This window comes from Carassius auratus, chromosome 47, assembly GCF_003368295.1.
Source record: "Carassius auratus strain Wakin chromosome 47, ASM336829v1, whole genome shotgun sequence".
In the NCBI taxonomy this organism is placed as follows: Eukaryota; Metazoa; Chordata; class Actinopteri; order Cypriniformes; family Cyprinidae; genus Carassius; species Carassius auratus.
In genome coordinates, this window is record NC_039289.1 from 5778303 (window position 1) to 5792593 (window position 14291).

The following is a 14291-nucleotide window of genomic DNA, read 5'->3' on the forward strand; positions in this document are numbered from 1 at the left end:
CTGTTTTTCGTCTAAGGTTTTACTCCCAAAATGTTCGCATAATTATCTCGCACATCATCATAAATCAGTTCACAGCTGCCTTTTGTACAAGTCCAAATCCAATGGCAGTGGATCCACTGCAGTCTAAACAATTTCAGGCTCATCTTTAGGAAAACAACAGGTTGCCCGTGAAAGGTTTGAGTGTGTGTGTGTGGGTCACAGTGCTTTCATGCATAAATGTATGAATACATGCGGTCAGAAGTCATGGAACAAGATGTGAATAAGATACCGAATTGATAGATCCTGTGCAATTGCTTTTTACGCTGTCGTTTGCATAGACTTTGAAATTCGTCTTCTGGGGGGAATCGCTCCCAGATGTTGAATATTTCCATTAATCATTTCCTTTGGTCCCCTCTCGCGCTGTGTGATCTGACACGCTGTCTTCAACCGACCATCTCTTTGTCTGCCTCTAAATCATATGTGAAGATAAAGCTATGTAGAACTATGAGAATACTTTGATAGATTAGTTATGTATTGAGTAAATAAATTAGCGACCCATTCTTCACAATCTTCGTGAGTTTTCTTCTCTGCCTGACCTTCACATCACCCTTTTATACTGTCTCATGATTCACTACACCAAACTACACTTGTCGGCCAACCTCTTTGTCTGGCTGTAGCTTTGTCTTTCTCTCAGCCTCTTTCTGTCTTCTCGTCACCTTCCTGAAGAGGTCAGCTAGGCCCCAGACAAGCAGACACAGCTCTTCACACAACACACACTTGGGAAATTCCACCCTGGGACAAAAACAGATGCAAGAGGAGGGAAAAATGCACATTTTGTCTCTTTGAAGCCAGCACTGAAGACCTAGTCGTCCCTGTCATATGTTAAGAATGCTAGTTTTAAAAATATAGAGTATATAATGAGATATTTACATTTATTCACTGAGCACAAGCTTTCAAGTTTAATATTTTAAAAGTATGAGTATCTCTGAAAAATCCTTTTAGGTGTTCTACATTATAAGTATTCACCCGATAAAGTATAACCTAAAGCAATTGCCTTTTCATTTTGGTCATGATCACCACAATTACAGACTCTGCAGTTCACTGTCAGTGTCAAAAACGTAATGCGTTTAGAACCAAGACTAGACTAGGTTGATTTAAGGTCACACTTTTCTTTTATACTGTGATCTTCATTGATGATCAACTGATCCCACATTGACTGCGAAGGATGTCCAGACTGGAGACGTGGGCATGTTTAAGGGTTTAACCCCATTTGCCCTCTCTTTTATTTAGCCTGTTGATTTATGAGACCAGGCAAAGAAGAGAAACAGCCATGCCACTGCTATGCGACCCAGACCAAAATGACCCAAACCAGGGTCACGCCCATGGAAGCCTGCATCAGATATGTGCTACTGAATATATATATATACATTGGTAAAAAGATATATATATATATATATATATAGTGCACATGAAGTGTACCATTTTGGACAGGGCCATAGACGACTTCAAACCGAACTGCACACCTCTGTGTAAATGCGTCATCTGCATCAGAATGTTATGGTAAAACGTCTGTTAAATGGTATGGTTAAATGTTAAATGTCTTACGTCAGAGCATTCTGAACTCATGTGCTCATACCGGTGCTCATCTCGGGTGTGTTTCAATCAGCTCCCTAGCTCTGTAGTCAGGGCACTGATCAGGTAGTCGGCCAATTTAAGGCCTGTCTCTATCGTAAAATCCTTCCAGTGCACTGGAACATTTGTCATGTTACAACAAATTTACCTCTATTTTTTTAATGTCCAGATTACACATGATCTCTTAATGGTAATTTACTGCAAAACATTTACTGGAAAACATTTTGAACGTCATCATTTAACCAATCACCCCACTGCAATGGCAACCCCTACTCTTCCCCTCTCTTCTGCTCCAAACAAAATTCTTTGAAAAGTCATCTTATATCACCTTTTGAACGTGCATTGAACTGTAAAACCACCCCACTGGAAACAAAATAAAAGGATTGAGGATGGGAGGAGAGGGCAGGTTGGGGGGCAAAAGAGGAGAATTATAATTCTTTGCAGGCCTTCGGTATTAACCCAGACACCATCGCTGTCAGCGGCTTTGAAAGGGAAGCGCAAGGGCCAAACATTCAGTGTTAATTGGCACTTTGTAAGCTCCGAGCCTTCCCTTTGTGAAAGGTGGAGGGGATAGGAGATGGGGGAAAAGAGAGAGAGATAAAGAGAGAAAGCCAGTTCTTGTTCTTGCTGGGCCTTGTTGAGGGTATTTACGGTTCATTTCTTATCCTTTGTTAATTGGTCTTTCTCCTTTATAGAGAAAAAGAGACGAGGAGAGAAAGAAGAATTCATCTAACCCCCACCCTGCCACCCATTTACCTCCAAAACAGGGGGGAAAGAGAAGGGCTAGGGTACAAAAAGATTTGTCTTTTTTCATGGGTCTTCATTAAGCTCAGAAACAGGGAGAAAACATGCCGAAATAATGCCCACAAACACATTCAGACTCAGGGCAGATGCCCCCTAATTATTTAATCAATACATCACCACAAATACAAGCCAACAGACAGCCAAACAAATGATTCATGTAGCAAGCAGGAAACCTAAACAAAACCAATAAACCCAAATATTATGTCCACATAGATAGATAGGTAAATAGATGGATGGATGAATAGACAATTAATGCCTCATTCGGAATGTTTTTGTGAACTGGTTCAAATGATTCTTTGTAAAGACTCATTACAACAATAGTTTTGTTGTATAGGGTGGATGGGGAAGTCGTGGCTTAACGGTTAGAGTGTTGGACTTGCAATCCAAGGGTTATGAGTTCGAGTCTCAGGCTGGCGGGAATTGTAGGTGGGGCGAAGGAATGTACAGCACTCTCTCTCCACCTTCAATGCATTGACTGAGGTGTCTTTGAGCAAGGCACCGAATCCCCAACTGCTCCCCGGGCGCCGCAGCATAAATGGCTGCCCACTGCTCCGTGTGTGTGTGTGGGTGGGTCTGGGTGAATTGTCCTAATTAGTAGGAGGGAGGTAAATGGCTGCGACATTGGTCCGCTTCGCAGCTCTTGTGGCCTCTTCCTCCCCTCTGTGTGGGCAAACAATAACAGTGGCCGCTCTGAAAGGACACAGGTGTCAACCATTGTGTGCTTTTTGAAAAGCATGGAGAGAGGGAGGTTAGGAGGCTAGAGGGTGGGCTAACACACCCTTTTCATCTAACTGCACACACACCCTCCAGCATATAATCGCTTGACTAGTGCTTTCTCACATGCAGTGAACAGGAAATCTGGGTCCAGACCCACTGGTTATTTTTCTAGTTTTCATACTTAATGTTCGAATACTGATCGAAAAGCAGTTTGACCAATAACGTGCAGCCATTGTACATGATCGGCCAATCGTGGCACGTGAGAAGGTGTGATCATGGTACTTTGATGTCATAACACTGATCGGTCTGTGCAGTGCAAACTAAGCCAAAACCTGGGTATTTTAGTCAATATAGAAATCCTTGCCAGGATGTGTCTGGAAAAAAAGGGCACGTATCACCCTTTCAAAGTTTTTTCTTACGATTTTATTTTGAAGACTTTTGGATAACATGGAAATGTTTTTGTCTAACAAATCTAACTAAATCGATGCCTAGTTAGATGGTGTGTTGAATCAAGAATGGTTTAATATGATTTGTGAATGAATCATTATACTGTTCAGATTGTTTTCATGACCTGGATCGAGTGATTCATTACAAGATCTGACTCATAAGAACAATTATTCCTCAAATCAGTCATTGCTGGATAGATAGATAGATAGATAGATAGATAGATAGATAGATAGATAGATAGATAGATAGTTCAGTTCAGTTCATGTTCATGGTGATGCTGGAGAGTGTGGGGGATTTATTGCTCAGCATTAGGAGCTCTAATCTGTTGCAGGTGTTCCTGGCTGCTATCCCAGCCAGACGGGCCCGTTCCTTCCCCGTGGAGGCCCCATCACGAGAGTGTATGCGGGTATGTGTGGGTGTGTGTCTGTGTCTGAGAGAAGGGGAAAGTGTGAGTAAAAAGAGATAGTGTAAGTGTAATGTGTAAGGCAGTCCTTGTCAAGCAGGAGGAGGTTCTGGCTTGGATTTCTCCTCTTAAATCCAGTCAAGTACATGGGAATTGATACAGCCTGGCGTGATTTCAGTTCATGTAGCTCTCCAGTGAATTTGGTATATTATGACCCACCCATGATAATTTCAGAGAATTAATGTGGAGTATCTCTCTAATGAAGGACTCACTCAGATGAGAAAATTCTTAATCTTGGCGGTCATATTATCAAAACCACCTACTGGTCAAACTTTTGAGACGGTGAAAGGGTTTGTTGTCGCTACTATCAAGAGACTGCTGCCCTCTGTCGGACATGTTGTGTTACAACATCCAAATTTATTCAGTTTGGTGCAAATAGTCATATTCTTTAGAGGTTAAACTTAACTTAGGGATTGTGATAATACACTAAGAAGTGTGATAGTAGTTTGTTAATCAGCACAGATTTTGTGTTCTTCAGGTACATGATTTGCAGAATTCCTTTAGTGCTACAACTCAGACGCTTACGCTAAACAGAACTCTGTCTAAATCATTAAAATGTCTTGAAACCTCACATTATCTAACGCTGTAAATGTTAGATTTTATCATCAATAAAACTCAAGAGACAAGCTTTTATCTGAACATCTTTATTGTTGAGTGAGTCTGACAACAGGTCGCGTAGAAATATCGTTAGCGCTAGTCACTGATAAGAAAACATGAGGTAAGTTCACAGTGCTTTACAGAGGTAGTTTAGTCTACACAGACAAGACATCTGCTGTTTCACATACTAAATAATAACATGAACCATTGTTTTAACACACTTTGCAAACAGTTTCTGCCAAAAAACGTGCTGGTTGTTTGTGAACAGACATAAAATACAAAGTGTTTAAACTCTTTAATTCTTGAGATCAGCAAATGGTATTGATAAAGTGCTCCATAAAATGTTTCTCAGCAGGTTGAATGTTAACCTGTTTCATTATAAAGCTTTATTTTTGGTGAGAACTCTCACTCCGAGCACCAGGGTTTGGTGTGTCAGAGCACATGCTTTAACCGCTAATGCTCTGCTCAACACATAGATCCATGAAACTTTCAGCTTCCAGTAACTACATCCTTATTAACTTGAGGATCATATGTGTAGGAGTTTTGAATCGCTTGATCCCTGAAGTATGGGAACCAATCCCTGAAGAGACAGGCGTAGAATGTGTACCAGGGGTAAAAGGCCTCAGACTGGCGAGACGCTCCAGCTTTGATAATGTGCCAGGCGGCTTCGTGTGCAGGGTAGGCGGTTATGTTGATGTAATCTCTGCATTAAGCACATCAGAGATATGAAGAAACAGCCTTTTATCTGCAACTTGAGAGGTCATGAGTGATATGGAATGTTTGAGTTGCATAAGTGCTGTTTATGACCACAAATTAGACTTTGTCTGACATTATGCTCTTTAGAGACTAGCGCTGAGCTAGTTCCACTAGACAAAAACTTAAACTTTACAGTTTTAAACACTACTAAATTTGATAATGCAGTCTGTTTTTTTTTCACATTTCACATGTTTGTTTATAGGTATGTATGCACTTACTGACATCTTTTGGCCTGGAGGAATGAAGTTTATTCATTAATTTCTGTCGCTTCATTATCTCGTTGTATTCCTTTTCAACTGTGTCACTCATAAAATAACATTTTTATATTAAATCCCATTAAATGACCCCTCCTCTATATTTCTCAGACCTGCTGTTCATTTCTTTCTGTCAAAGCATTTCATTAGCAGAAACCGAGTCCACTTTTAATTGATTTGTAGTGCATTCTACAGCATAAACAACCAAAGATCTTGATGTTAGCTTGCTCTTACTTGATTTTCTCCATGGCGCTATCTGTGTCGATCAGGCCCAGTGTGCAGATGGTTATGGACACATTGCTTTTTTGCATTGCTAGCTCATGCTGGAGGCCTCCAAAGAAACCGTTCAGTGCAAACTTAGTTGCGGCATACGGCAAAGCAAAGGGCCCACATATTTTTCCTGTGGAAAACAGTTAAGTGTTATTCCAGCATCTGTTAAACCAGTGACAATTGTGTGGAAGGTGTCAGATTTTAAATCACCCAGCAGGGAGGAAACAACAACTATTGACCCTTTACTCTTTTCAAGGGCTGGCAAAGCTTTTTGCGTCATCTCTGCATAACTGAGAAAATTCACCTATAGGAGAAACGAATGAGTGATTCATCAGTTATATATATATTTTTGGGTTTTACACCATATGGCATCAAAACTAGCAGGTATAGTTCACCCAAAAATTGGAATAAATCTGTAAAATCTTGATGTGTCATTTTTGGAAATAGGCTACAAGTGTAAAAGATAAAAGTTTTGAAAGGACGACAGAATGTTGATTTTGGATCAAATATCCTATTGTCAATACAAATGGTTTTCATTGTGATTCGGTACCTCTAGCAGCCATCGTGTGTGCTCAACATTTCCATCCCACATTCCGTATGGACTGGGCCCGATGTGGTTCAGAACCAGGTAATCCAGACCCCCAAGCTGTTCGATGGCGTACTGCACCACATGGTCAGCATCGGACGGTCTTGCCATGTCCGCAGGGACGAACAATGCCCTTTGAGCCCCCATTTCCAAGCACTTGCTCACAACCTGAATTGAGATGACTCATGTGAAGCACTCATATATCCTCGAATCATGTGAATGATGAATGAAAGAAGAGAAACCCAACTGACCTGTTCTAGGACATTTCCTCTCCTCGCTGTGATAACCAGTTGGGCTCCTAAACGGGCATAGTGATACGCCAACTGCTCACCTATGCCAGTACTGGCACCGGTCACCAGCACCCTGGCACCTTTCAAGGACTCTAAAAGAGACACAATTCATAGTATGATGTTGACTATGAGGCCATTCACCCAGAACGGGGGGAAAAAAGGTCTCAAGTTGAGCACCACATTTTTAGAATGCAGTATCATGCCCAAAAATCGAAAGTCATCTTATTGGTTGAATTCTACAGGATTTCCAAGAGATGTGTGTATCTTTAATGGCCTGGAAACAAAGTCGTTGTGACTACAAACCTCCTTGTGGAGGAACAAAGCCATTCTGTTTACAACTGTAAAAACGAGTGCTTGTAGGATCAACTAAAGCTGGATTTTCAAAAGTATGTGAAGTTCATTGTAGGGACACGACTAACATTTTAATGCCACTTAACATGATGCTGAACAAAAGGTTCAGGTAGCCTCTTGGGAAATCCTTGGCCATTGAAAGCTGCAATGGAGTCTAGCCTAGTTATTGCATAAAAGTGTCTCACAATGCTATAATGGTGTTTTTAATGTTCATAAAGGTCATATGACAAATCCTGTATTTTAAGCTTTCTAGGGTTGTCCCAATTTACCAGTTTGTAAAAACATTTTATGTATGGCCTTCTCCCATTAGTCACATCCATTGTGGGTAGAAAGTCATATTAAACTGTATCTCTGTACACCACCAAAGGCTCTGCGGTGACAGTAATTATTTGAGGTTAAAACAAGGTTTGTAGTACAACTACTGCAGGGCAGAGATGCTCTTTTTGCTCGTCAGACTTACTTAATTGCATAAATGCCATTGTGGCGTGATAAATTAAAACCTTGACTGATTCTTGGTGGGGGTTTTGGCAACAATATTCAGTATTTATACATACTGTACATGAACAAATATGTGGTGATAATCATCTTGCAACTTGCAAGTTCATGTTAGACATCAAGGATTTTCGATCACATTGCCAAATGCAGAAAATCAATTTCCAATGACCTTAATGAGAGATGAAGTGCAAAAATCAACTCTATTTTAAGACTTATGAATGGACCAATTCATGGAGGTCAGTTTGTGTGTTTTTTTTAAAAATATATATATATATATATATATATATATATATATATATATATATATATATATATATATATATATATATATATATATATTGATCCTATTAAAGTGATGAAATGTATAAGCGTAGAATTTAAAGTTTACTTCAAAAACTATTTTAAGTAGTATTATGCATTTGAAGACACACACATACACACACACACACACACACACACACATACATATATATATATATATATATATATATATATATATATATATATATATATATATATATATATATATATGTATGTGTGTGTGTGTATATATATATATATATATATATATATATATATATATATATATATAATTTTATTTTATTTTAGTCTTCCCCTAAATCCTGGTTTGACTAATCATCGGAATTGCACGTGTCTTTATGTGGTATTATAGATAATATTAATATAGATTTTCATTACAGCACACGTGGATAAACAGAAAGGAGGTCTTACTCACCTTCATTAAATGACGGAGCGCTCCATCGAACCGCGATAAAAGCGACGCTTATGCTGCACAGCAACAAGAACTTGCCAAAAAGATTCATTTGAGGAAATCTGTTGAAGACGAAGAAGCACAGCTTACAGAAATACGAAGTTGAACTGATCAACTACAGAACCAGCAGAACCGAATCATGTGTGTGAAAAAGGCGGAGCCATATCAAAGTACAATCCGATTTATGTGGAGCAATAAATACGCTCTGTCCTGGGTATTAGCAGTCGTTTTTGTTTTATTTCAAATTATGTTTTAATAAGGTTGGGATTTTTCTGTCGTGTGTGTGTATGTGTGTCACACAATGACATGATGGCTAGAAAAATAAATAAATAAATAAATAAGTCATGGTTATTAGATTAATTTAAACGATCAAATGGGTGAGTGACTTGTTATTTTAGTTAAAAAGATATCCTGTTTACTCAGTATTACGTTACATTAAATTTAGTATTTTTATTGATGAATACAATTAATAATACCAAAGATTATAGAATACTTAGATGGACTTTGATGATACTGAAACAAACCACAAACGACTGACAGCAATGAGTAATTATGGCGGCACATTCATCGAATAAATAATACCAACTTTCTATTAAAGTAACACTTGCAATCGTTTACTTTTAATTATTCTGAATTTTTAAACTACATATAACACATATAAAAAAACCTTATATTTCCGACGTTTATTTGTCGAAAGTGCGGATTCTGAAACTATTAACTTACCGCATTCAAAACGAGCTTTATTGCTTTCAGCTCGTCCTGCAGGCGCTAATGCCCTTGTCAGTGAAGTTCGCTGTCAAGTTAGGGCAAAAACCTATTGTAAAGTAGGGTTTTATTTCACAGTTTTGTGCTTAATAGCATACTATTGCTTTTAGGACCATGGCTGCCAAGATTTTGCCTGTAGTGAAGTACGTAAAATGTTTTTGCGTTGGAGCTAATTAGCAGTTAGCTTACAGTTGTCTGTTTGGACTTGGGAGTTATGCTGAATGACATATTTGTGCAGCTTCATAATTTTTATATTAGTTATAAATTAAATTATCATGTTTTTGAATTGCTATCTTCATGCTAGATTAAGAGGAGCTAACTTAATTTGCTAGCTGTGTAACGTAAATATGAAATATTGGCTTTGTGTTTCGAATCTAAGTTTAATTAAAATGATAATCGTTTGTCATTATAAGCCAAGTATTTTGTAAATAACTGCTGTTTATCTCAATGTGGTCTTTTGACTTTGAATGGCTGTATTTGTGTTGATGTGTGTTTCAGGCTTGCAACAAAAGTGACCATCGCAGGTGGCGCTATATATGTCGCGTATGATTCAGGTCTTCTTGGAGATGGCAAAGAGGGATCTGTCACACTGGGTCGAGCTAAAGCTGCCATCCCACCTGCTGTGGAGGAGTGGGTGAAGTACTTTGGCTTTGAGGTATGAAAAGTCCTAAAACTGGGAGTATTAATATAACCAAAAGTAGAACCTGTGACTCTGTGACTGCTATTTAAAAAAAGATAGATGACATCACTTAAGTCATCAACCAAACCATACATTACATTTATTTAAAAAGCTGTGAGAAATGAGTACATTACAATTCAAAAGTTACAATTAAATTATAAATTGATACTTTTATTCAGCAAGGATGTGTTAAATTGATCAAAATTGAGAGGAAAATCATTTAAAATGATAAAAAAAGATTTCTTTTTCAAAATTCTTTTGAACTTTTTATCAAGGAATCATGAAAAATATATGACCGTGTAAAAAACATACAAAAAATACATAAATAAAATGTAGCAGCAGAAATGTTTCTTGAGCAGCAAATCAGCATATTAGCATCACAGGAATAAATGACATTTTATAATACAAACAGATAGGAAAACAGTTAAATTATAATTATATAGTTAAATTATAAACACATCCACAATAATTCTTACCGTATTTTGTAAATGCGGCCTTGGTGACCGAAATAGACTTTAAAAGCGTAATAAAAATCGTACCGACCACAAACTTTTGAATGTGTAATTTTGTGACTGATGTGTAATGCTGACCAGAATACTTCTTATGGTGGTGTCCGTGTAGTATTTTCCTGTGTTGTTTCAAGTCAGTTTATCATAAAGTGTTTTTGTTGTGGTTTGGTACTATATTTTAGCTTCCTGCCACACCCAAAATTGAGTTTTCACCACTGGATGCATGGAACTCAGGTAAAGTATATTTGGTGAAAATTCTTGTATATTATCTGTTCGATGATGTGAATAAAATATATATATCGTATGAATATAATGTAGTTTTGTGATCGCTCCGTTTTTTTTTTTTTTTCACTCAGGGGTCCAGAAGTCTATCCATGCCCTATCGATCGCCCCGTCTACAGTTAGTGACTACACCAAACAAGGCCTCCAATATGTTAAAGACCTCACAAAATGAGCATTTAGAACTTTAAAGTTAGTACAAGATGCTCTTGAAATATTTCAGTGGATGATAATACTAACACACTTGGAGAAACTTTTCCCTTGCATTTATATCATAGACTAAATTCCATTGTGGAACAAAAAATTGAATTATTATGAGGATAGTGATGGTGCAAACCAAATTTTTTTTTTGGTAACAGAAAAATACAGTTGTAAAGCATTGAGATGAATCAAAAATATTTTGAAGATCATAACAGAAGTGTGTTCTATATGTATATTGTTATTCAGCTCTTTTATTTATCTGATAAATCTCTTTCTGGAAATGTTCTGTTTTGTCATTGATCTTCCCCTCGATCCATCCAAAAATTCACCCTTTTTATATAGACACAAAAGGACTGCAACTGAGTTTTGTATAGTTTAGAGTCCCATGTAGCTCTGTCTAATGTAAAATAAATCATGTCAAATATTTGATGAAGTCCTTCTGCGTGAATGTGTTTGCTAACAACTACTATTTGTTTAAAGCTTGTTAAGACTAGATAACGCTTGGAGTCAGTCTAACCACATGAAAGCTTTACTTAGTAACACTTTTCAGCTTTACCACAGAGCAGTGCTGTTTTCATGTCAAGATAGACCCCAAACACTTTTCTGCATGTCTTGACTCATTTTGAAAGTTTTGCAGTGGCCACGTGTCATCTTACCAGAACATGTTAATTAAAGAACATGTATGTGCTTGGAAACATATTTTGTTTTGTGCATTTCCTGTTGGTTTTGCAGAACGTTTTGCAAGTTACCGAGCAGCTAAAACTAGTATGCCCCACTAGCATAACTGCTACAAGTAAAAAGTTTCTCAAGTTTACAAGAGGGCACCTGTCTAATATACTGACACACCTCTTATTTTCTGCCAACTGTTTACATTCACAAAGACATAACTGACTTGTGATGACAAAAATATTTAAAAATATTTTATTGTGTGTTTGACCATTTACGGATGCACCTGAAGTCCAAAATATACTTTGCAAGTCCCAGTTCTGCTCGGAGCTCGCGCACAGAAAGAAGAAACTCTTTAGTTTCTTATTTATCTATGATTCTGGATTGTGCTGTCTTTGAAAAAGGTGCCTTTGAAAGCTGACCAGATATATTTACACTCAAAAATAAACAGGACACATTTATAGGACATAAAAGGTCACTATCTCTATGATTCATCTGAAAAGTAGGTTGTAGACGTCTTAAAGATCGATTGAGATCTTCACCCACAATGAGACACAATGAAATCGTCACCCACAATGAGACCTTTTATTGTAGAGTAACTAATGTGATGGCAGATGCTCTTTATGAAGAAATGTATTTCTTCTCTCTCTCACGTAATCCCCCCCCCCCCCGCAGTGCTACGTATATTTTTGTTGTGTAACTTAGGATGTGGTGTTCAGTTTGAACCCATCCTGCAAACTGGCACTTGATTTTTGTCTTCAGGGGTTTGCGTTTGCTCTGGATTTTTATAATTTTGTTGTCTAACTTGGATGTGATGGTGAACTTTAGCACTGGTCGCGAATTAAACTGCCCCTTTAACAGGTTTCACTCTATCTAAAGTGGCGCTTTAGAAAGAAATAAATGCCATTGCTTATTGTTTTTTTGTTTTTCTTTTCTCCATTTTATTGAAAGGTCTGACAGCTAGCATTTACAAGACATCTTAAAAGCTGAGCTTGACATACTGCACAACAAAACAATGCATTTTCATAGCATCAAGCACCTCCTTTAATCACCTCCTTGATCCAGCCTCTGAATTTAGAAATTTCAGTGTAAACATTGAGAATATGTGGGTAGTCACAGCGTCCTTTGTCGAAAGAGAAAATTCCCACTGCTGTCCCACTGCACACCAACGGTCCACCCATATCACCCTGTAATGACAAACAATTTGAGATTGATTCCAGGCACATTTTTATTGAGTTCAGAACAATATAGATTCACAGAATAGGAACTTTCTCTAAAATATTGCTTTAGACGTACATGACAACCACCGCTTTTGGTCTTGTAACCCCCAGCACACAGGACATTGTTGGGGAGATTACTGTTTTTCCACATTGTCTGGCAGGTGGAGGAGTTGATAGGTGACACATCTGTCACCAGCAGATCGTTCACCACATTTTCCTGTTCAGTTTGACCCCATCCTGCAACTTGGCACTTGGTCTTTGACTTCAGGGGTTTGTCTTTGCTCGGTATTTTGATGGTTTTCACACCTTTGCCGGTTTTCAGTTTCTTGAACAGCTAAAATTTCACAAATGAAAAGTGCTGTTTTTGTGTTTACCGTTAATGGTTTGTTTAATCTAATTACTTAATTTATAATTAAAATGTAACTATGTATTATTACATTTTAAAGTAAAATGCTAGTATTTAATCATACATTTATATGTAAATAATAAGATTGTTATATTTTATAATACATTACAATTTATGGATGAACAGTGTACCTTCAGAAGCATGATGTCATTCCCAGTTTTGGCAGTTTCGTAGGATGGGTGCTTATGTCTATTTTGCACTGGATATCTTTTCAGATTTGCTCCTTGTGGACTGATGTTGTGGGTGCCCAGGATCACAGTCATGTTACCACTTTATTCATAGCATGAACATAATTGCATATTAGTAAACCATTTAGTTGAACACCACATATTCCAGGTTAACAGTTGGCTTTACCTTTTATCGCAGTGTGCGGCTGTGAGCACATAGCTTGGGTTGATCAGGAATCCTCCACATGTGTGTGTTTTATTAATCTGCACTGATGCCATGTACAGCATGGAGTTCTTCTTGGCTTTTTTGCCATTGATGATATCAGCTCCAAATGTGCCTAAGCAAATAAAGATGCATGTTTGAGATAACAAGAAATCAATTCAGTTATCATTTTATAATTAGTTAAGCATGATTTTACTAACCAGTCAGTATAAAGCTCGTCAGTGCAACTGAGAGCAACAGGCCATGCGCCGCACTCATCTTCATAACACGCTGCTGTTACGACCACCAGTCATTTATACAGCTCTCTACCACAAGACACATCCTGACATTCAGTGATGACGCAAGATGCAGAACTTGCTACTTTACTTTCTTTAAATTTATGCATTTAGCAGACGCTTTTATCCAAAGCGACTTACAGTGCATTCAGGCTATCAATTTTTACATATCATGTTCCTGGGGAATCGAACCCCCAACCTTGCGCTTGCTTGCTAGCGCAGTGCTCTACCAGTTGAGCTACAGGAACACTATATTCTTTCAATACAAGATCTTCTCCAGCATATATTGGTGTATATATATATATATATATATATATATATATATATATATATATATATATATATATACACACACTATACTAAGATCTAAGACTTTTTCTACGTTACAGGCCTATTTCTCTCAAATACTGTTCACAAATCTGTCTAAATCTGTGTTAGTGAGCACTTCTCCTTTGCCGAGATAATCCACCCACCTCACAGGTGTGGCA

General features: G+C 37.8%; 3 protein-coding genes across 3 annotated transcripts; 1 reads left to right on the forward strand and 2 right to left on the reverse strand.

Moving 5' to 3' along the window:
- Positions 1-4670: 4670 nt before the first annotated feature.
- LOC113064605 (hydroxysteroid 11-beta-dehydrogenase 1-like protein) lies at positions 4671-8584 on the reverse strand. Its single transcript, XM_026235442.1, has 6 exons — positions 8378-8584; positions 6757-6887; positions 6470-6673; positions 6130-6223; positions 5884-6049; positions 4671-5342 (listed from the first exon to the last, which is right to left on the reverse strand). The coding sequence occupies exons 1-6, from the start codon at positions 8463-8465 to the stop codon at positions 5129-5131; spliced, it is 897 nt and encodes a 298-aa protein (XP_026091227.1). The 5' UTR covers positions 8466-8584; the 3' UTR covers positions 4671-5128.
- A 555-nt stretch (positions 8585-9139) lies between these two features.
- On the forward strand, positions 9140-11543 carry LOC113064908 (MICOS complex subunit MIC13). The gene is made up of 4 exons (XM_026235917.1): positions 9140-9321; positions 9677-9833; positions 10549-10600; positions 10723-11543. Exons 1-4 carry the CDS (start codon positions 9293-9295, stop codon positions 10818-10820), a joined length of 336 nt encoding a protein of 111 aa, XP_026091702.1. The 5' UTR covers positions 9140-9292; the 3' UTR covers positions 10821-11543.
- Positions 11544-12183: 640 nt separating this feature from the next.
- Positions 12184-13967, reverse strand: LOC113064904 (granzyme-like protein 1). Its single transcript, XM_026235914.1, has 5 exons — positions 13729-13967; positions 13493-13643; positions 13270-13408; positions 12809-13066; positions 12184-12699 (listed from the first exon to the last, which is right to left on the reverse strand). Exons 1-5 carry the CDS (start codon positions 13790-13792, stop codon positions 12544-12546), a joined length of 768 nt encoding a protein of 255 aa, XP_026091699.1. The 5' UTR covers positions 13793-13967; the 3' UTR covers positions 12184-12543.
- Positions 13968-14291: the final 324 nt, after the last annotated feature.

Bases quoted from the DNA above. Each gene is read 5' to 3' on its own strand.
- LOC113064904 (XM_026235914.1), bottom strand. From the start codon at position 13,792: ATGAAGATGAGTGCGGCGCATGGCCTGTTGCTCTCAGTTGCACTGACG. The intron at 13,644-13,728 runs GTTAGTAAAATC...TTATTTGCTTAG, and splicing joins GACGAGCTTTATACTGACTG to GCACATTTGGAGCTGATATC. The intron at 13,409-13,492 runs GTAAAGCCAACT...CTATGAATAAAG, and splicing joins GCCGCACACTGCGATAAAAG to TGGTAACATGACTGTGATCC.
- LOC113064908 (XM_026235917.1), top strand. From the start codon at position 9,293: ATGGCTGCCAAGATTTTGCCTGTAGTGAA. The intron at 9,834-10,548 runs GTATGAAAAGTC...ACTATATTTTAG, and splicing joins TGAAGTACTTTGGCTTTGAG to CTTCCTGCCACACCCAAAAT. The intron at 10,601-10,722 runs GTAAAGTATATT...TTTTTCACTCAG, and splicing joins ACTGGATGCATGGAACTCAG to GGGTCCAGAAGTCTATCCAT.
- LOC113064605 (XM_026235442.1), bottom strand. From the start codon at position 8,465: ATGAATCTTTTTGGCAAGTTCTTGTTGCTGTGCAGCATAAGCGTCGCT. The intron at 6,674-6,756 runs GTCAGTTGGGTT...ATCTCAATTCAG, and splicing joins GAGGAAATGTCCTAGAACAG to GTTGTGAGCAAGTGCTTGGA. The intron at 6,050-6,129 runs GTGATTTAAAAT...TGTTTTCCACAG, and splicing joins TGTTGTTTCCTCCCTGCTGG to GAAAAATATGTGGGCCCTTT.